The 22908-nt window shown below is 34.5% G+C and overlaps 1 protein-coding gene and 1 pseudogene across 5 annotated transcripts in view; one reads left to right on the top strand and one right to left on the bottom strand.

Moving 5' to 3' along the window:
* Window positions 1-780: 780 nt before the first annotated feature.
* Window positions 781-22908, bottom strand: part of RALYL (RALY RNA binding protein like) — a 715531-nt gene continuing 693403 nt past the window's right edge. For all 5 annotated transcript variants that reach the window (XM_050801558.1, XM_050801556.1, XM_050801557.1 and 2 more), the window contains one exon: window positions 781-1744. In XM_050801558.1, the coding sequence (XP_050657515.1) occupies window positions 1727-1744 (18 nt within the window). In that variant the 3' untranslated portion in view covers window positions 781-1726. The remainder of the gene's footprint in view (window positions 1745-22908) is intronic.
* LOC126961950 (uncharacterized) lies at window positions 2695-2790 on the top strand (annotated as a pseudogene).

The following is a 22908-nucleotide window of genomic DNA, read 5'->3' on the forward strand; positions in this document are numbered from 1 at the left end:
AATAGTTAACAGTGCACCACGGTATGGTTTTTGCAGTTCCTTGAAAAGGAATTACATTCTTGATCCAGATCCTGGGTTCTATGTGCAACTTTCTACAGACTTTAAGTAGGAAAATTTAGTGTATTCATGTTATTTAATATTAGAGTTGCAATTCTTTTTCTTTGTCCAGAATTTTGGTTTTTAATAACTCTTGTTGGATAAAATGGCATCGTTTTTCATAAGCTTGGCTTCAAAAGAGAAATAAATTACCTTAAAGAAATTAAATAGAAAATTAAGGGAACACATACCAAGGCGGTTTTAAACTCTCCTCAGTTTCTCTGAAGAAAGAAGGGCTTAATCTTACTAAGTGTCCTTGGTGACATTTGTAGATGTTGTCTCTGTGCTCTTTGATGAGGAACTTGTAGTCATTTAGGTACAGACTTTAAGTCTGGCAGAACATAAATACCTCCCGATGAACTAGTTTCATCTTCAGTAGTATTCTGAAATATTTTCTTAAAATTCTGTATTTGGAGGAAAAATATACTTTCCTAAAATATAAACTGGAGTATGACTTCTGTCAAGGTTTGAAGGCCATCTGGCTTTCTTTTACATGGCAAATTATCATGTTCCAGAATACAGGTCACTCCCAAGAGGGTGTGGGCATGTAGAACCTATAATGCATACTTTGGTAAAAATACGCTACTTTCATTATGGTGATGATTTTGTGGTAGCACAGTGACTGAAAAAGTTCAAACTGAATATTAAAGCTAAATGTACCCCAAAGGAAAGATACACACCAACTTTGTTTTAAAAGAAACTGTATTTATTAAGAAATTATATGTTGAATTCTCCTACAGTCTGTGAAGATGGTTTCTTCCATTTCCACAGCACAAGACAACAGCTAAGATTATCTGGAAAACACTTGCAATGCTTGGGAATGGAGAGTTCCTAGGAACAGGAGGTGAAATGACATGAGTATGCACTAATTTAAACTTTTGGATCCAAAGGCAAGACAGTCTTTTCCTTGGCAATTTAGTCCTTACTTGTATGAACACTAAAACCTGTCCATGGAATCTCATACCCAGACTGAAGTAATAATTGGATCATTTTAGTTCTGTAGAGCGGAGCATGCTCAACTTAATCACAGATCAAACCAACAGTTCTTTAACTATTATATCACATCTGAAATATCTGCATTCTTTATTAATAAAAAGGGTGCTTATACAGGGCAGAAATATAACTTTTTCAAGTATTTTATCATTATGATCTCAAGTACTTTAAACTATAAATTAAAAATAAATTATAAAAACTAGCATAAGATGCATATTTTCTTACATGACATTGTTGGAAATAAGCTTTAAATACAGAATTGCAATATCACCTTTTATATATGATCAACAGTGAAACATGCTAATCATAAAAATAGCTTTTACAAATATACATTTGTATATAGTGTCTCCCTTACCATTCATAAATGCCTTTCACATTTTAAGACTAAAAAAAAAAACATAATTAGCAAAGGGGAAAACACATTTACAATTTAAACCATAAAAACCTGACAATTGTACAGCTTAAAACATAGAAGAAATGGAATTTCTAAAATTGAGCAATACTGTCCATTTTATTTATTTGGGTTTTTATATAAATTGAACCAAAGATGCTGCTGTCCAGTAAGAAACCTCCTTTCACATTTCTGGGGGTTGTCACAGTTTCTCTTCTGCTTTGCGGCATCATGCGTTATTTCAGATCACTTTATCTGTAGAAACTGAGAAAATAAAAATTTTTTAATACAGAGATTTGTGTTTCATTGTTGATAGCATGCATATACTGATAGATTTTAAGGTTAAATCAGGAGAAGAATAAAGGAAGAATTAGATATTTAGTACAAATAATTTTGATGGTAGGTTCTTAGGTCCTTTGTTCTAGGCAATTCTATAATTGTTTTCACTTATGGAGTGTTACAATTTTTTAAAAATCCAGCTAATTTACTGCCTGAGGTCAGCAATTATTTTCAACTTGAGTTCTTGTCCAAGTCAAAGTAGGAACCACTTAAAGTTCTAGGCTAGGGAAAGAAATTTGAATTACTCATGAATCTTTGTTGCCCCTATCAAGACTGACCATAGGATACTTACCTTTGAACAGTGCAGTCCTAAGCCTTATGCATCTGGGATAGGAAAAAAAGCCAATACAGGTCTTTGATCTGCATTTCACAATCTTGGTTGCAAAAGAAAATCAGAAACATCTAAAGACTTCATGGTGCAACCACGAGTCTGAAGCATTATGTAAGAGCCCAAATTCAATTGGTTGAAGAACTGATTGAAATTGAATATGAAGATAAAATAATGCAAGACTCTATCAGTGGGGAAAATCATGTATTTATCTAGAATCCTATCAAGTTCCAGGGCTTTATATTTAGACAAAAATATTAGACCTACTGTTATCCCATCAACTTCAAAGGTCTTAGGGGTTAGACAGAAAATCTGTATATGTCTTAAGAGTCAAAGACATGCAAATCAAGGCATCAGTCTGGATGGGACATGTTGGCCTTTTATAAGTAGCCAGAGAATTAGGTAACTTGACTTTATTTACTAAAGATTTGAAGTCCATGATACAAAGATTATGAAAAAGACTGAGTATGGCAAATGGGTGGTGAGAATTTCTCTGGAAGTTTGCAGCCCCCCAGATTTCATGCTGGCCAAGACTACTGGTTGAAAGAGACTCAGTGAACATGATGATTGAGTTTTCACACTCACATGTGAGATGTGCCTCCTTCAAACCTTGTTATGATGTTGGCACATTACCTGTCTAACATGAAAAAAAGAAAAAAAATTAAACTGAACTAAAAATGAAACATACCCACTTAATAGTCTTTTCTACAGTCAAACACATTTAAAAACTTATATTCCTAGGAAAGAAACTTTCATGAATAAGACGTAAGTACATTTTGATGCTGTATTTTGATATATTCTCTTTCTCTGTTTCTCTCCCTCACTGCCTTTTTCCTTTTCTCCTCCCTCTCTTTCTCCTTACTCAATTTATACTCTACACTGATCACATATATATGAATTTTGAAAAACGAAAGCTGTATTCAAATGTGTTTCTCATGCAGTTCCAGGTTGTGTTTATGTGCATGGGAAGAGTCCATTTGGTACTTAAGTCACAAAGGTTCGAACTTATTATACAACATAAGTAGACTACTTTTTGGGTGGTGTAAAGGAAGTTTTGTATATGACCTGCATGCATGTATCAACAATGATCAATTATCAATATGAGAATGAATAACTTAAAAAATAAAATACAAGTAACCCATAGGTGAACACTGATATATGAAAATAAGGTAATACAATGTTTGAATTTTGATAGATTCACTTGTATGCAAAAAGGAAATAAGGCTATTTATATGATTGCAATTGCACTCTTTCCTCTAAGGCCTCCATTGATCACTTTCTTATTATAAATGGAAAATGCGAAAAATACTGCAGCAGCTGTGTATATAAAGTTTACTAGTCATGGTATTTCTCCAGGTTAAGTCATGGCAGTTGACATGAATTTGGTACATTCTTACACCATCCTGCATGTGTCAAAAGAGGTAATGGCTGTTTAGTAAATATTTACTTCGTTAAGATGAAAAAAACAACCTGCAGATTTTTTGTGCATAATTCATTACCCCCAGTATAATATTTTCTTACACCTTTCTTTGCTTAATTGTAAATAATTACATAAAAATAATTGTTGGAGGAAGAAAGGTAGGTTTGAAAATAATTTATTGAAGTCTTCCTTCTCACCATAAAGCTTCAAAGCATTTGAATAAAACAAAAACCTCATTGACTTTGCATTGTGAAGCAGGTATTATTAACCATATGGTTACAAGTCATGAATATATTTCTCCTTATCTAAAAACAGTGGCAAATCATATTCACAAAGCTTTCCATAAAAGTGCTAGTATGAGAAAAGGCTTACTGTTGGCTGTAAAGCCTGGGAGAAAGAGGACAAACTATGACATTCATATTGCTTTTTTCTCAAGAAACAGTCACTTACGGAGGTGATTGGTTTAGCATAATGTAAAACTAATTGTGCTCTCCTTCTCTGAATAGTGGGTAATTTATCTACTGGCTGTTTGGGAGCTTGGAAGCTTTTAAAACAAATTCTCCTGATGATGAATGCTGCTTAAACTTTCAATCTCTCCCATTTCTGAAAAACAACAGAGCTACTCGGTCGGACTGGATTGTACTAAGCCAACCAATTACTTCTACTTGACAAAGATGAAATGGATAGTATTAATCTACATGGAAAGCACATTTAATTTTAAACTTTATGCATTACTATATTTGAAATAAAATAGTACAGCAATATATAGAATAAATCCACCTTATATATACCTCTGCCCCCAAAATCATACTTTTAAATAAGTCTTCTGACTTCTTCAGTAGCAGGAATGCTTATTTTTGTTCTAATTCAGATTTATAACTAATAAGAAATTAGAGAAATTTACATAATCTATATTTTTAGGGAGCATATATAAATGCAAAAAAGGTAAAAGAAACTGTAGGTAAGACAGGTCACAAAATACTTTATAGAAAAGCAAAGTCTTACGAACAGCAGTTATATTTGTTGCCACTATGGATCATGTTTCTTGAGTAATTGTTCAGCCATTCACACTTTTTACAGATAATGTGACTATATTTGGCTTTCACAAATCCCTCATTCTAAATGAGATACAATTCAATTCACATTTTTAAGTAACACAAACTAATTCCCAGCACCTATTATTCATCAGTTAAAACAACTCTTAGGAACCAAACTACATTACACTTTTAGGTTCAAATAATCATATCAAAAACTGTAATGGAGTGAAAACCAAAATGAGTAGTAACTTATTGGAATAACTACCAATGGTAGTTATATAACTGCTCCATTAGGTAGGTCTTGGAGGCTCAATAATCTCTATTCCTGAGTTGATGGCCATTTAGAGTGCAGGACAGTGAATCAGAAAACACAGGGGAGAATCATCTGAGATTTTCACTTTAAAAACAAGGCTTCGATGAGTAACATCTAGTATGTAATTTCCCAACAGGGTGACTACAGCCAATAATAATTTACTTGCTCATTTTAATATAACTAAAAGAGTATAATTGTTTGTAACACAAAGGATAAATGCTTGAATTTAAATTGTTAACCCTTGACATTGTCTATAGTGATTCTTGGTAAGTTGCGACTCCACTGGCAAACTGTCTTCTGAACATGCTCACTGCATTTTTACCTGTCTCCATTCTGCCTTCTCTTTCCTTATTTCCCTGCCCCTCCTAACTGTTCAGTTTTATAATTCGAACCCATTGTTCTGCCCAATAATTCTCATGTCTTTATCCTATTTTCCATCTGGCTCACAAGAGTCATGAAATAAAAAAGACCAAGAAACGACAGGGCTTTTTAGCATAGTGGATCACAAATACCCATATCAGTGGGTTTTGTTATTTCATACAGAAATGGAAAGATAAAAAGGCTAGGAAAATCAGTCACTTTCTATAGTATCATAGAATTTAAGTTACTGTATATGGTATGCTAAGATGTTTTATTTTTCTCTCCTAAAACTGAAGCTAAACATAAAACAATACTATAAAACAATCATAAAAGGAAAAAGGAGGAACTTAATGTTAAAATACATTTAACTTTATTTACCAAATCTACAGAAACTTTTCCTGCAAGTATTATAAAGTGACTGTCAAACTTTTGCACCATTCATGTTTTAGTTTAATTTATAAGATTGATTTATAGACACAGTATAAACAGCTTTTGATTTCAAATTGAAAAGAGTATACTAACATCAATTATAATTAGAACTACCATATTCTTTATGGACATTTGGTTTGGGACATGGCTTATTGTATTAGACACACCTGAGACTGGGTGATTTATAAGGAAAAAGGGTTTAATGGATTTACAGTTTCACGTGACTGGGGAAGCCTCACAATCATGGCAGAAGGCAAGGAGGAGCAAGTCACATCTTACATGAATGGCAGCAGGCAAAAAGAGAGAGCCTGCGCAGGGAAACCCCCACCCCCATAGCACAATCAGATCTTATGAGACTTATTTACCATCACAAAAACAGCATGGGAAAGACCTGCCTCCATTACTCAATTACCTCCCACCAGAACCCTTCTACAATACTTGGGCATTCAAGATTTGGGTGGGGACACAGTCAAACCATATCACTTACCATACGTGATTTTAAAGAACCCTCTTTTTCAGAGTTAATGACATCATTTTCTCTGTCTAATTACTGCTGTCTTTAATGAAGATGTTAGTGCAGTAATAGTTTTAACATCTAGACACACAGATCATTTGTGTTTCTGGAGTACATTTAACTGAAATCACAAATAATTTTCAAATAAGAGTCTATTTATTTTGGATTCTATAGGAATATTTTTTTTAGTTTGTTAAGATGTAATGATGTCAGGAACCATAATGATGTCTTCAGAACTGTAACTCCAGAAGCATCAGAGAACCAGAGTGGTTCAATGGTGAAGCTGGTGATTACTATCTTACAGTGATCTTGTCTAATCTTGCAAACAGAGCAGCAGTGCCTTTTACAGTAATTATGGCCAATGAATATGTAGCTTTGTCTTGACTATCTCAAATGATACAGAACTCTTAAGGCAGCTTGCTGTATTTGTAGATAATCGTGTTTAGAAAAGAATTTGTTACATTGAGTCTAAATCAGCTAAATGACTGAACTATTTATTAATGCTAAGCCAAAAACCTAGAGAGTATGACGATCAGTAAGATAGCCAGACAGAATGTGAGAGGTATTGAAGTATCAGGGGGTTCTGAGCTATCAGCTATAATATTCAGGTGAGATCTTCCAAGAAGGCAAGAGAGAGTAAGGCAGAAAGCAACTCCAATGGGAGGCGGGTTGGTTTTAGAAAGAACATTAAAGACACCTGAGTTACCTACCTAAGGTTCCGTTAATTCCCTCCAGATAGACTATGTGGTCTCTATCAGAGTATGGAAATGGGTGTTTAGAATCTGGAACTGGGCTAAGCTTGTGGGCATGGGTGACAATCATCATAATGACACTTATTCATATAGTGGGTGGAAGTTTATAAAAATAGTTTATGTGTATATTTTCATTTGATTTCTATTATAAATCAGTGAGGTTCTTGGGCAAGAATCACCCTCAGGTTGATTATTAGTTCTTGTATCAGAGAATGAATGTTTTGCCTTTCAGCCCAGACTAGAGCTTTCTCTAATATTCTGTTCTGACCAGTCATGGGAAGAAGCATTGTAGTGAGGCAGCCTGGGCACATCACTAATTATAGCACAGATAATCTTTACTGGGATGTGAAAATACATACCCTCATAATGAGTAGGAGATAAGGGATGGAATTAGTGGAAACATATTAGGATTTCCCCATACACTTCTACATGCTTTTCCCTGATTTGTAGTAGTTCTGCCTAAATATTTTTTTAAGTTCAGGTTTGAACTAATTAAAAATCATTTTAATTAAGAACGTGCTTTAGGCATTTGTCTGAAAAAGACCTTTTTGTTGTAAAACTACTTTGATTAGGTAAAAAGAACAATTAACTTTACAGTAAAATTATTGTGAGTTACATAATTTTATTTAAAATGTGTAAAAATTTAAATATTGAAAAAATTTAGTCACATTGTTTGGATGTTCTGTTACACATACATTAACATTTCTCTTATTCCAAATCGTACGCTGATATTTTCTGAAGATAATGATTATTGTATTTTGAGTATTTTGGGATCACTGACAATCATATTTAACTAGTTGGATTGATAGATTATAGTAGTTTTATTTGGCACATAATTTGTGTTTGATAATGCATCAATTTTTGATTTTTCATACTAATTATGTAGTGTCTAAAAATCATTATTTACTCCCAATGCTGGAAATGATGATGATAATTTTAGGATAGTACTCTAAATTGCCTAAGTTAATGCTAGTGCAAAAAAACCAAGTGCTGATTAATGCTAAGATTATGAACTTTGAAATTTCACACATTTGACTGCTTTCCACAGTTGCTTATGGGATTAATTTTAGCACTACAAGTAGAAATATCTAAAAAATCACTTTATATCCAACAGGAAAATGTGATTTGGAATTAATTGCTTTACAGGAATAATTTTAAAAGCCCTTTGAAAATGTATAGTTAACTCATAATTCTGAATAGCTGGGGGAAAGGTTGTCATGGTTGTTTAACAATTTTCATTTAATTAAATTTAGTGTATACACATTCAAAGATTAGAATATAATAAAGTGACTTCATTTTTAAAATTGCATAAAATTAATCTGACAGTAAATGAAATAGTATGGTGAAAAAAAGACACTATTATCCTATAAATAAACCCTTGTTTTTTTTTAATCAAAGTATATTTGGGAAACATAGTTAATTTAAAAAAGAACACTTAAATCTTAAAGTTTTGTAATATTACCAAAACACTTTTAACACTGAAATTATGCGGGATATAATAAAATACTGGATAACTCAGAATTTCAGAGTCTTGTAGTACTTTATATTTCATGTTTATAAAATAATTTCCAGAATTATAACAGATGTAGAAGGAATTGGAAATTGGGTTTAATCTGTCTTATGAATGATCATGCCATATCCTCTGCAGGTTACTTTTTGAAATAGATTTTGGATACCAACTCACCTGTGTTTTCCTTTATTCATTATATGAGAATATAGAATTTAGAAAAATCATCAGTTATATGATTATCCTGGTATAGATCAAGATAAATAGAACACTGGAGCATTTTTAGTCAATAAATTTTTGAAATAATTCAGTAAAAGTTGAGTTCTCTCCTAGATTTTTGTGAACAAATCTGTTCCCAAATAAGAAAACAAACTTAATTGGAAGGGCTTTTTCCTTTATAATCAGATTCCTCTAATAAGCTACACTTTATAGACCTGAACACAATGCTCTAACATCATGTGTTTATTGGAATTTGACTGGGGTAATCCACAAGACTCATGATCACTAGACTGTACTTTGATAAAGAGGAAGGGTGCTGTGTTTGCCTGGCTTTCTTTCTGTTGTATCATCTACACCTAGCATTACTTGCTGAGCAAAGAAGGTATGGTGTTACTTAGTGTATATGTGTATCTATCTATCTATCTATCTGTCTGTCTGTCTGTCTGTCTGTCTGTCGGTCTGTCTGTCTGTCTGTCTGTCTGTCCGTCCGTCCGTCCGTCCACCCATCCATCCATCCATCCATCCATCCATCCATCCAGGGTCTGCACTGTACATCCAAAACTAAATTATTTATACTGTATTTCACAAATACTCATCTTAATGAAGAGAATCCTGAGACACAAAGTCACTTGACCAGGGTCTTACTGAAGGTGATAAAATAAATCCAGCACAGAATCACATATTTCTGCACTTACCTGAGGGTCACATTAAATACTTGATTTGAAATAAACATGACAGAATATTGATGTCCCTTGTGTGAAGGTTGGCAATGACATGTTCCCAACAAACCTTCCTCTAAAAACATGGGTCCTTGGTGGGAGTTACTTTTAGATTTACTTTGGGAACTGGGAACTGCTTTGATTAGCAGAGTTTTGGCAAGTGAGTGTTAGGAAGGGGGGCAAGCATCTATAGCACTGTTTTGGAGATCCTCTTCTAACAGTATCAACAAGTGAAAGAGCAGAGGGAATTCGCTTCTGGGTTACAAAGAAGAATTGTGAATATTTACTTGCATATGTGTACATAACTTTAATAAATTTTAAATAAACATTGACCTTTTAAGGGAGTGATGAACAATGCTTTTTTGAAACTGGATTTCTGTATTTTTTTTTTTCTACGTAATAAGGAATATATATTTTTGGTCTTAGTCTCTGGTTCCTAGCACAGAGCTCCTAAATCCCTTATAATTTCCTAAATGATAAGGGTGATGGGAGCATCTGTCATTATAATATTTGGTTTTCGTACAGAGCTTCTGGAATTCTTGTAATTTCTTAAGTGATAGCAGTGTCTTCTGTTATTCATAACAAGCTCTTTGCTCTCACTTGAGTTTATGATGATGAGGTGACTTAGGGTAAGGTCCCTAGATAGTCTCAAGATAGTGTTGATCTCCAGAAAGACTGAGTGATTAGAGGGTTTGAACTTTCAGCTTCACCCACTGACCTTGAAGAAAGTGAGAGGTGCTGGAGCTTAAGTGCCATAAAACTCTTGAACATGAAATTTGATGAGCTTCTCAGTTGGTGAAAATAGCCACATGCCAGGAGGAGGGTGCACACCAACTCCACTGGGACAGAAGCTCCTATGCTCAAAACCCTTCCAGTGAAGTTTTTTCCTGAATTCTGTGAGCCATCCTAGCAAAGTATTGAACAGGAGGAGGGGGTGCATGGGAACCTTGATTTATAGCCAGTAGAGCAGAGCACAGGTAAAGAGCTGGGACTTGCGCTGGTACATGAAATGGGGGAGTGGGAAGGGTAGTCTTGTGGACTGAGTCCTTAACCTGTGGGTTCGGATGCTGTCTCCAGATAGATACTGTGAACTGAATTAACTATAGGGCACCCAGTTGGTGTCCACTGGAGAACAGCTTGCTGTGTGGGAAAACCCCTCTACCACCACATTTGGTCATAGAAGTGTTCTGTGTTGTGAGAATAGAATAGAATAGAATAGAATAGAATAGAATAGAATAGAATAGAATAGAATAGAATAGAATAGAATAGATCAGTGTGTTTTTCATCAGACCTTCTTACAGCTCTATCAATAGCTGCATACCAAGGTATTAATAATAGCTAAAAGTCATTGAATATTTCAATGTAATTGACTCATGAATTGGATATGTTTGGGTTATGAAAATATAGAACCAGTTTTATTATTTATATAGAAAATACCATATCTTGCATAGGAATAAAAAATAAAAATAAAAATTAAATAAAAATTAAATAAAAAATAAATTGAATCTTTCAAAAGAATATTCTAGTCAATGGATAGTTGCTAGTTGAACTTTCTGGTAGGAAGAGAAGGAAATTAAGCCTCAGATTTCCTATTCTGTCATCTTGCTGATGTCATTCTTTTTGGCTAAACTTTTTCAATCTAATATATCAATACTTCCAGATATAGTTACTCCCTTTAAGTTGATAGAAACAACTCAAAGAAAAATCTATTTGTTGCTTAGCATCAATAAATAATGGCGATAAAACATGTCCATGAATATCAGAAAATGAAATATATCTTAAATTTTGAAATCATTTAAAATTCTGGGTAAAGTTTTAGAATAATTGGGTCTTATCTCAAAGTTATTAGTTTTCATATAAATATCAGAAAATTTCAAGTGATTTAAATTTATATTAATATTATTTTTCCTACAGCAAAGGTTAAGAATGGTTTCAAAAAACATGATATTTTATATTTTACGGGAACAAAGATTGATTCTCAGGCACACAGGTAAGTTTCAGAGGACTGAAGTGCAATTAGAGTAGTGAGGTGAGAAGCTATGCACTTGATTATATAAAGAGCATTTTCAAGTGACTTTTAGATGTAATTACTTTTTATGTAGAATTCATACTTATCTATTATATATATTTTTACTTTATAAACTTTTTAGCCCGTATTATTGATGGTAACAGATTTTTTGTTTTGAGATTTGAAAGCTGTCTCATTTAGACATAAAAACATACGACACCTATCAGTGTAAGTATGAAATGTGTATGTGACTGTCTGTATTTTAGGTACCCCTGTTAATAGTAGATCACTTATTTTAAGCATTTAACATCTTACAGCCCAAGACGTTGACAGCATGTCTAACAGAGTAGAAGTAGATCTTTCTCTGATATCTTTTTCTTTATTTCCAGTTTTTATTTGAAAAAAATTTATCATTTTTCCATGGTGGCAGTACAAATAGAACTGGGCCATGTTTAGAATGTACATATGGAACTTCATATACCATCCTGCTTCATGTTAGATTGTAATTGCAAGTGTCATGAAAAATGTTTTTCTCTTGATCCAAAGCATTGTGTAGGTGTGCTAAGGGGGCATGTTATAATTTGCATACCCTGGGTGCCTCTCTACTCTGAGACAGCCTCTTCCTCTGTCCATCCTTTTCTGAACCTCATTTGTTATTAAAATCTAATTAGCTATTGTTTGAAACAAAGTATGAATGTCTGATTTTCCAGGTTAAAGTGGGAGATGAGGATCTGTTAATTGTCAGAGAACACCAGACTGAAAATTTCTCCTTAATATACCTGGGTTCTTTAAATAGTTCTGTCACTGCTTTTTCCTTGGCAGTAAAACTTTGAGGCTTAACTTTAGTTAAAAACTTACATGTATTGAGGGCTTACTATATGTCAAGCCCCCTTTTAAGTACTTTAAATATTTTTTTTCCATTTAATATTCACACCAGCACCACGAGGGAAGTGCCATCATTATACTCATATTATAGATTAAAAAACTGAGGCACAGAGAGGTAAGCCATTTGCTCAAGTCATGTAAGTCTTCATATTTGGCTGTAACTAACCCAGTGCTTTGTTCATACAGCCTTTATTTCTTACCATTGTGTGTCATACACTCTCTCCTATTTACAGCAATTTAGATCATGCCTAAGCTCTCAACATCAGTACCCAAATAGTAATACTATTATATTTAGCAGCTAATGCTCAACTACTTCTGTGTTATATAAATAGAAGGTTTATTCAAAATTATTTGTTATCTATTTCAGTATTTTTGTGGTAGTTTCTTCCTATTCCCTTTGGACAAATTCTGTGGTATTAATTAGGAATGTTGACACCTTACATCCTTTGAAAGGCAATAACAGGCTTGTAAAGAGGCTTTATTGAACTATCCCTAGAACATTTGGGCACTAGCCTAGCAGTTTCTCTACAATCAACTTGCTCTATTGAAACAAATATGTATAAAATATTTATGACTTTAAGTGTTCTTTTCATTGTGTGTGTCATAAGCTTTCCTTGTTAAAAATGAGGACATCTGAGAAGGCAGTATTCTATTTTGATGGAAATCATTTGACATGTCACGGAGAGAGCCCAGGTGAGGGCATCCCATTGTCAGCAGTGGCTAGTGACCCAGAGGGCCATCTGCCTGCTGAGATCCTCAGGGCTTTGAAATACATGGCATGAAATGCTATCTCACTTTGAACAATTCTGAGATATCAAACTCTGTAAAATGTGGGATACTTTTCCAATGTAATCTAACAGTCTGCAGGCGGAGTTTCTTCCAACTTCAAGTAGAAACTTGTGCCAAAAAACAAATAAACAAACAAAAAAGTGCTGGATGGTGACATCCAGTCAGAATATCATTCAGTGGCATCATCTTTTCAGACATGAGATGCAGATCAGCAGGATTGAGCTCTGCATTTCCTGGGGGTTTAGGGGAGGTGCACAAACTGCTAGGGCTGCCCAAGATATTGTTATATGGGAAGATTCATTAAAAATATTGACCCATAGTGAAAGGATATCTGCACTCTCATATTTATTGTGGCATTATTCACAATAATTAAGCTGTAGCATCCACCTGAGTGTCTAACAATTGGTCAATGGATAAAGAAAATGTGGCATATATACACAATGGAATACTATTCAGCCTTAAGAAAAGAAGGAAGGACTGGCTTTTATAACACCGTGGATAAGCCTAGAGGACATTATATTAAATGAAATAAGCCAGGCACAAAAAGACAAATACTGCATGTTCTCACTTCTATGTGGAAACTAAAACAGTGGTCACAAGCAGAGAGTAGAATGGTGGATACCAGAAGCTGGAGGTGAGGGAAATGTGGAGATGTTTGTCAAAGAGTACAAGGTTTCAGTTAGAGAGGAGGAGTAAGGTTTTTTGAGATCTATTGCATAGTATGGTGACTATAGTTAATAACACTGCAGTGTATATTTCAAAATTGCTAAGATAGTAAATTTCAAATGTTTTCATCACAAAAATTGATAAGTATTGGGGTGATGAATATGTTAATTAACTTGATTTAATCATTCTACATATGTATACATACACTATAACATCACTTTGTACCCCTTACATATATGCAATTATAATTTATCAATATACAATAAAATATGAACATTGACTCATGTAGTGAGAACATTGCTCTTCCAGTTCTTTGGATTGCATCAATGAGAATGTTTGTGTCAGTCTTAACATCTCTCTAATACTGTCTATTCTTTTTAATGGGAGAAAGAGAATGAGAGAGAAATAGAGAGGAGAGCAGGAACACAGGGCTTTTTGGTCATACACAAATATCAAGCTTTTTTAAAAAGTTTTGTCTTTTCATTATGTTTATTTTAAATATATCTCCTACTTATGAAAAGAGATACTTGGTTTTTCATTTATTAGAGTGAACTAAAGTTGAGTGTTAGATACATTTATTTTAAATAAATAATGAGGTAATTTAATAAAAAACTAAGTAAAAAATACCAATGATGCATAGTTTCAGCACAAACCAAAAGGGGACTATAAAAATCCAAATTAATAAAATTTGTGAAACCCTAATACAATGAAAATATCTAAGGGTGTTAGAATCTTACAGACCCCGATTGAAGGCTGATTCTGCCTCTTACGAGCAATGTGAGCTTGGGGAAGTTACTTAACCTTTCTAAAATCAGTTATTTATAAAATAGCTACTCATTGAAGTTATTTTAGGCAATAATGAAATGACATATGTAAAAAACTCAGCATTGTTTCTGGAAGGTAGTGAAAATGGAAACAGTATTGTTTTCTTTCCCTGTTTCGTCCTGACTTGGAATAAAATAAAAATGCTCTCAGCTTTTCACTGTTTGTGTGTGTGTGTGAACATTATATCTTATTTTCTCAGATTTCTGCCTTTTTAAAGATAAGCTGTTTTCCACATTTTTGGAACAACTAAGGCCCAAAATGATTCCAGAACTTGTTCAATTCACACAGCTTTATATAGCAGGGGTAGGTATTATTTCCAATAGACCACAGGCTAGGAAGGCCTACTTTTAGGAAAGGTTACTTAATATTATTAAAATGTATTCCTAAAACTGAGGCAAGACAAAAAATATCAAATATGCATAAGGTTTCTGGGATACTTATCAGGTTCCAAGTGAAAAGAATTCTTATCAGGTTTCCAAAGGCCTGAACTTTCATTTCATCTCAGGCTATCCTGGAACAGGCTACCCCAGAGCTTGTGATTTTCCATATTCAGAGACATTCTAAAGACAGCGAAGGTTTAGAAGGGAAGATTCTTAGGCAGGGCCAGGCTGATAGTGCAGCGTGGTTGTGCCAGTGAGAGATTTAATGGGTGGAGAACCAGCTGGGCACAGTCCTGGCTGGTGGGTGACAAAGGTGTACCATGCCAGGGACTGAGCTGGAGGATGCCTCTTTGCAACTTGAATGCTACCAGTATAAAAACTTTGTGCCAGTCATGAAAATGTACTTTTTAAAAAAATGAATTAATTTCCAGAATATGGGGCAAGAATTGTAAAAGGTCAGCACCATTTTGGCAATAAATCTCTTTTCCACTGTGATTCTGTCTGTTGAGCTATGAAAAAAATTGGGGCAGAAAAGTGCCTCACTTTTCTTTTCTTCCAATTTCTGATTAAATGAAATGTGTTCATACCTGTTCCCATTTCTTCTGTCACAGATTATTAGATTCAGTGTAGCTTGAGCAGGTATACCATTAGTTTCCATCAGAAATACTGCTGTTAATGACTTTCTTAGCTTATTCAAGTACAAATTTCTTGCCCTGGTATTTATCAGATGAACATTGTCTTTTATCTATTCATTTATTTTTATTTTGTTTTTAGAGTTTTTACAGCTCATCATACTCAATATTTTAAAAAGCTAGAAAAAAAATCATTAAAGTCCTGTGCCTGTGAAACACTGGGAAATGAATCAATTATATTTGTATTTGGAACATTAAAAAAACAAACTTGAAAAGAATTTGTAGCTATTTGACAGATAAAATGCTTAGGCCACAGAAGTTCAACAACCTCTGGAAAAGGCAGTGAGAGGTCAGCATTTACAATTAACCAGCTTTTCCCAGAAAAGTCTATTAATGTATTCAATAAATACACTGTAGGGGAATTGGCTTGTGTAATATGTATATACTTTAACACTATTTGAATGAATTGCTGGATGTTTCTAAGAAATAAATAGCTTCTGGTATTTCTGTATAGAATATTTTACGTATTCAAAACATTTTAGGTTTAGAACTTAGAAAACATACAACTAAAGGTTCCAGTGTTTTTATAGATTGTAGGAAACAGAAGTATTACTATCATGTAGATCTGGAAGAAAGAGATGAGGTAATAAAAAAAAATAGTATTCATAATTGCTTGAACCCGGGAGGCAGAGGTTGCAGTGAGCCAAGATTGCACCACTGCACTCCAGAGTGCAGATGACAGAGTGCAGGTGACAGAGCAAGACTCTGTCTCAAAAAAAAAAAAAAAAAAAAAAAATATATATATATATATATATATATATATAAAATATTCATATAATGGTAGTGCCAGAAAATTCAAGGAATAGAACACTGTTGTGTCAGGAATCCAAAAATTCATTGTTTAATAGGATAAAGAGAATTACTTTTATGTGTATTCTTAGAATACAAAGATAAGTGGAGAAATTGGAATGCTTGCACACTGTTGGTGGGAATGCAATATAATGCAGCTGCTCTGGAAAACAGAATGGAGGTCCTCCTCTCCACAAATAAAAAGAGAACCATCAGATGACCTAGCAATCCCACTACTGTGTGTTTATCCAAAGAAATTGAAATTAGGATCTCAAAGAGTTATGTGCAATCTTACACTCATCACAGCACTATTCAAAATCACCAAGATGTGGAAATAACCTAAATGTCCACTGACGGATGGATTTTGTAAAAGGTGGTATATACATTCAAGGGAATATTATTCAGCCTTTAAAAAGAAGGAAAATCTGTCATGTGTAACAACATAGATGAATCTTGAGGAGATTATACTGAGTGACAGTAAGACAAATATTGCGTGATTCCACTTATATGAGGTATCTAAAATAGTCAAATTTGTAGAATCAAAGAGCGAAATGGTAGTTACCAGGGGGCAGAGGGAAATGAACGTGTTGCTAATCAATGGGCATGAAGTTTCAGTTAAACAAGATGAATAAATTCTAGAGATCTGCTATATAACATTGCATAGTCAACAATACTGTATTGTGCCCTTAAAATGTTTTAAAGATGGTAGATCTCATGCTAAGTGTTCTTCTGTTCAGTCTCTCTTCATTGGCAGACAATTCTCCCATTTAAAAACTAAACAGTTAAAAAGTAATAAGAAAATTGGGTGGAATATGCATGTAACATGCTACAGTGAACAGAGGTGACATTAGAAACCAGAAAAGGAATAAAAAGTGTGGTTAAAATTTTATGAGTCTAAATGATATTTCCATGGTTACAGTGCCATTTTTAAAGATTACTTTTAACCAATGCAATTTGTAGAGTCTTCACATTTTCCCATAAACTGGAGGTGATTCTAGTTAAAGTAATGCTTTAAAAGTCAAATGAAGCAACTCTACAACCACTAGACAACCAGTGAATTATTTCTTTCTCATGAGTGGCTAACAGAAAATGGAAATATTTTTGAACATTTGTAATAGGTTTGGTTAAGCATACTCAAAAGCACGTGTTCACATATTTTGACATTATTTTCTTATAGAATAATAAAATTAATTCTTTTGGTTCTCATATGTTTACATTATTTGCTCAAATTACATTTTACCTCTTACAAAAATTGTGTAAATATTAGCATTAAAAATCACATTTTAATACTAGTTTCCTTAAACCTAGAAATTTAGAAAGCAGAGGTCAATTAGCAATGGTTAACAAAATTTACCTTGTGCTCATATTTATGTCTTAATAAATCCTCTATTTACAATATCTATCATATCATCTATTTTTTTCAGTGAATTACAAATAGACCTTTTAATGGACAAGTCTGAATTTAAATAACAATGAGGCTTAACAATGGACACTGAAGTAAAAATGAATTTAATACTCCAATCATACTCCGCTGTATTAGTTTTATAGAATATGTTCAGGTTGAATAATATATTTTACAATGTGAATCTTGGATATGTTTTAGAATATAATCTTCAATTTGAGAATGAAGCAGCCTGCCTGCAACCCTTTCTCCCCAAAAGAGGTTTTTTTCTTTCTTATTCACTTCCTTTTACTCAGCCCTTAGAATGGTGCCTGAGTACAGTAATCATTTGGTAAGTATTTGCTGGCTGAGTGAAAAAAAAAAAACGGCATTAAGGGCAAAACACATATCTAGACTAATTTTTACTCTATTGCATAAAACTCTTAATGTCACTAAGATCATTTTTCCAATAGCTTTTGCCCTTTGGAATTTGGGAATAATTTACAAGAAGAGAAAGACTTGTTTGCCTCTCAGAATCTTAGAAGAGTTTATTGATTTAATAAATTTGACTTGGCATCATAGAACTATAATACAGGTTTTGCCCACCCTACACAAAAATAAGCATTCTGGGCAAACTATGTAAAAGGCTATTTAAGAATCCTACGTTACTGATACTAGTATGTAGCATCTTACTCATCCTTATAGAACAATGGGAGTTACCTCCTGGGCAGGCAGAAGATGCCACTTCTCCCCATAGAACTCCCTCATATATGTGTGTGTTCAGTCACGTGCCTGTAAGTGGTCTAGTCTGTCTCTCTGTGTTCAGGGCAATGTGAAGAGACTAAGGTATCAAAGGGCAAGGATTAGGGTTGGGGATGGGGTGGGATTCAAAAGATCAAAATACAAAGATTTAGAATTTGTGGTCCGATTATGTACGGCTAAGTAATGACAAACCCTTCTCCTTAAATAAGATAATTATGTATCATCTCTTTTATCTTGATTAGTTCCTTTATTCTTAGTATTCCCATATAAATAAAAATAACTTCCTCCAAATTTGAAATCGCTGTAACTTTTCTCAGAAATTTCAAATGATTTGGTGTTACACTGTACCCCAGTTCAACAGAGAATACCTCAAAAGAGTGTCTTGATGTGAGAGACAAGATTGCTAATAAAATATTCTGGACTTTTAAGACAATAAAAGTTACAAAGGGTATGCATAAACACCATAACCAAATCATTTAAAAAAAGAGTCTTGCTATGTTGCCCAGGCTGGTCTCGAACTCGTAGGCCCAAGTGATCCTCCCACTTTGGACTCCCAAAGTATTGGATTACAGGCATGAGCCACCAAGCCTGGCCACCAAATCATTTTAATTTTTTTTTGTTTCAGTGTTACTAAAACTTCCTGTAATTGGCATGTACACTAAATTTTGTTCCTTGAAGAAAATATTAAGTTTGCCATACAAAATCCCATAGCAGGGATTTTCATAAACATGATCCTATTTAATCTTTTCAATAACCCAAAAATCTTCCTTTTAACAGATATGGAAGTGAGCCTCAGAGACTCGGTGATTTGCCTAAAATATATCAATTAAAAGGCTTGTCCATCTGAACCTGAAATCCAAATAACCCCTAAAGCCTAAATAACCCAAATAACTGAATGATAAATGTATATCTGCACTTTGTAAGGGCAAATGGAAACAATTTTATCCATTATAAAAGACAAAGCACTGACTTCCCCTTTCCCCTTTCTTAGTGTATCTGTTTGGAGGCCTGGTGAATCTGTGTCCTCCCTCTTACCTTTTACATCAAAATAAATTTTATTAGGGATTAAGCACATTCTCCAATGTCTACAATGTAGACATATGATATAGTTTGAATATGTGTTCCCCGTCCAAATCTTATGTTGAATTGTAATCCCCAGTAACGGAGGTGGAATCTGGTGGGAGATGATTGGATCATGGGGGAGGATTTCTCCTGAATGGTTTAGCATCATCCTCTTGGCGCTGTTCTTGCAACGGTGAGTGACTTCTTGTGAGATCTGTCTGTTTAAAAGTGTGTGGCCCCTAGCTCGCTCTCTCTTTCGCTCCTGCTCTGGCCATGTGACTTGCCCAATCCCACTTCGTCTTCTGCCATGATTATACTTCCTGAGGCCTCCTCGGAAGCTGAGGCAATGCCACCATCATGATCCCTGTACAGCCTACAGAACTGTGAGCCAATTATACCTCTTTTCTTTGTAAGTTACCCAGTCTCAGGTATTTCTTTATAGCAATGTGAGGATGGCCTAACACATCTCCAAGACTGTGAGTCAAGTAATATCTGGATACATGATGATGTTGAATTTTATGTGAGGCTTATTAAGAAAGTTAAGAAACCCTTTGTTCTGGGAAATGGCTTACTGCAAAGAACCACCCTTCTCCAGTTGATTTAGATAAGATTCACACTTGTTTATTTACCTATACTAAGGCCAGACACAAACACTCCGAATTCCCCCTCTTGCCCTCATACATGACTAACTGAACTATTTTGTCTCCATTGTTCAATGAGAATAAAATGCTTATTAATCAAACTTTGGTTAAGAGTCTCTCCTCCCAGGACCCCGAACTTCAGTCCACCCTCAGCCTGAGCCACCATCCATCCCCTCTTTAAGGGCCGTCCTGGAAAATATGCTGGCTTCAGGGTAAAACATCCTCTGATATATTTACTCAGTATGCCAATCTTTCATCCCACTTCTCCGAGATCTTGGGTTCTTTCTAATCTTGTTTACTCCTCTTATAAAAAGAAAAACCCTTCTTGCCTAGTACTTGAGATGCTTGCAGATCTCATGGCCAAAGCATTCTCCCTATTGCAATAGTCCCTCTGCCCCCTTGCAATAACCCTTTCAAATAAGTCTCTCATTACTAAGTCCAGATTTGTTTTTTACTTGACAAATGTAAAAATGTAGCCCTGGAATTACCTCTGAGATCTCTCAAGAGCTGTTCAGAAAACTGTCATGAAATATGATTTTTTGTCTCAGGGAAATAATTGTCCTTTCTTCTGTTTGGCCAAATAAAATGTGTGAGATTTCGTCCTGATGACCAAGAGGGTTTGAAAAACACTTTAGACCGAGTTTTTCCTGACTATTGCCTCCTGACCTCCCTTTTCTTAGAGCATTTACTTTAGAAAAATTGTATTTGTAAATTTTCCCTCTGCCCCTTGGAGATATAAATCTTCCCCCAGCTTCTTACCAGTTGCACAATCCCAGGAATATATTTCTTAAGGAGCTGGAATCATACCTTTGAACTGTAATCATCAAGTAAGAAGCAGCCTCTATCTCTTTCTCTGTGGGAGGTGTGAACCTAACTTAGATAAGCAGCAATTAGCAAACACGGATGGCCTAATTACACTGACCACCCTTCCCCTACCACCTCCAGTACTTTTCCACTAGTTACCCCAGTGCTTAAAATCTCTCCTGCCTGTTTCAGCAGAGCTGAGTTCAATCTCTCTCTCATTATGATAGTCTGGATTTCTGTTGAAACAGTCTTAAATAAAATCTTCCTTGCCTGTTTAACTTCATCCATTGTTGTTTTTGCTTTGACACTAACATTGTGGTCACTTTGGTGCTATCTTACATGCTTTGGAATTTATTACCGCTTATACAATTTTAAACATTTTGTTTTCCTACTATATTGATAGGGAGAGGTTTTTTTTCTTCTTCTTCTTCTTTTTTTTTTTTTTTTTGAGACAAAGTTTCACTCTTGTTGCCCAGGCTGCAGTACAATGGTGCAATCTTGGCTCACCGCAACCTCTGTCTTCTGGATTCAAGCCATTCTCCTGCCTCAGTCTCCCAAGTAGCTGGAATTACAGGCATCATGTGCCACCATGACTGGCTTATTTTTTTGTATTTTTAGTAGAGACAGGGTTTCTCCATGTTGGACAGGCTGGTCTCGAACTCCCAACCTCAGGTGATCTGCCTGCCTCGGCCTTCCAAAGTGTTGGGATTACAGACGTGAGCCACCGCGCCCAGCCAGGAGTGGTCTTTTTGTTGGCAAAATGGTTTTATTTTTCTAACTACTTTCATAATTAGCTTTTTGAAATCTCACAGAATTAAGACTTTAGATTGCCCCATTTTCCTCTAACACATTATAGCATTTTTAGTAAAGGAACTATTTTTTCCTATTTTTGTATATTTAAAGCTTATTTTTAAGCTGCTTCTCGTTTCCAAAGGACTCCAGAATCTGTTCTCTTCCTCCTGTGTTACCCTCTGTATAGAAACTCAGAAATGGTGAAAATATTTTATTTTGTTTGGATCTATACTCTAGATTTATTATTTGGCTTTTAACATCATGAGAGGCTGTTTGAAAATTGTATATCTACCACAATACTCTTAACATCTCAAAAATCCTTAGAACTAAAGCCTATTTTTAAATGATCACATCGTATGATAGCTGCACTGATAGCTGCAGTTGAAATCAGAGCATCTATCTTACTTATCTGGGCGTATTTTAGTTTTGAGTCCTCTGAAATTTACTTTTCTTTTGGCTTTAAAAATTGTAGATCAAGAGTGAGAGGAAGGCTTATTTTCTGGTTTGTTTTATAAGTCAGCATTCTAGCTTTGTTAACCAAATTCAGGTTACTTCAAATTTGCATCTCTATCACTTGTGGGAGACAATATTTCAGAACCACTGAAAACCAACATGAGAGAGTCAATACTGCTGTGTTGACTTTGATGTGTTGGTTTTAAGCCTCCTCCTGGTGTTCCTCCTCAGTGCCTTCAAGACTCAGGCTGCTGCCTGAATGACCTAGTGATTAAGCTGTAATGAAAACTGTTTGCTTCCATGCTTTGTATAATAATCCTCAAAATCACAGAGGGAATGCACACAAAAGTAATACTTAGAACACAATCTGATTATGACAGACAATAAAAATGTGCTTAAAAATGCTCATCATATATTTGAGGTAATCTGAGAACATTTTCCTCTCTCTTTAACAAATATTTATGAACATTAACATATGCTAAGCACTACACTGAGGAAAAACACAAAGTAAAACAACCCCTGAGAAGTTTACAAATCAGTGATCCAGAAAGAAGGAAAATCA

Source organism: Macaca thibetana, chromosome 8 (assembly GCF_024542745.1).
Source record: "Macaca thibetana thibetana isolate TM-01 chromosome 8, ASM2454274v1, whole genome shotgun sequence".
NCBI lineage: Eukaryota > Metazoa > Chordata > Mammalia > Primates > Cercopithecidae > Macaca > Macaca thibetana.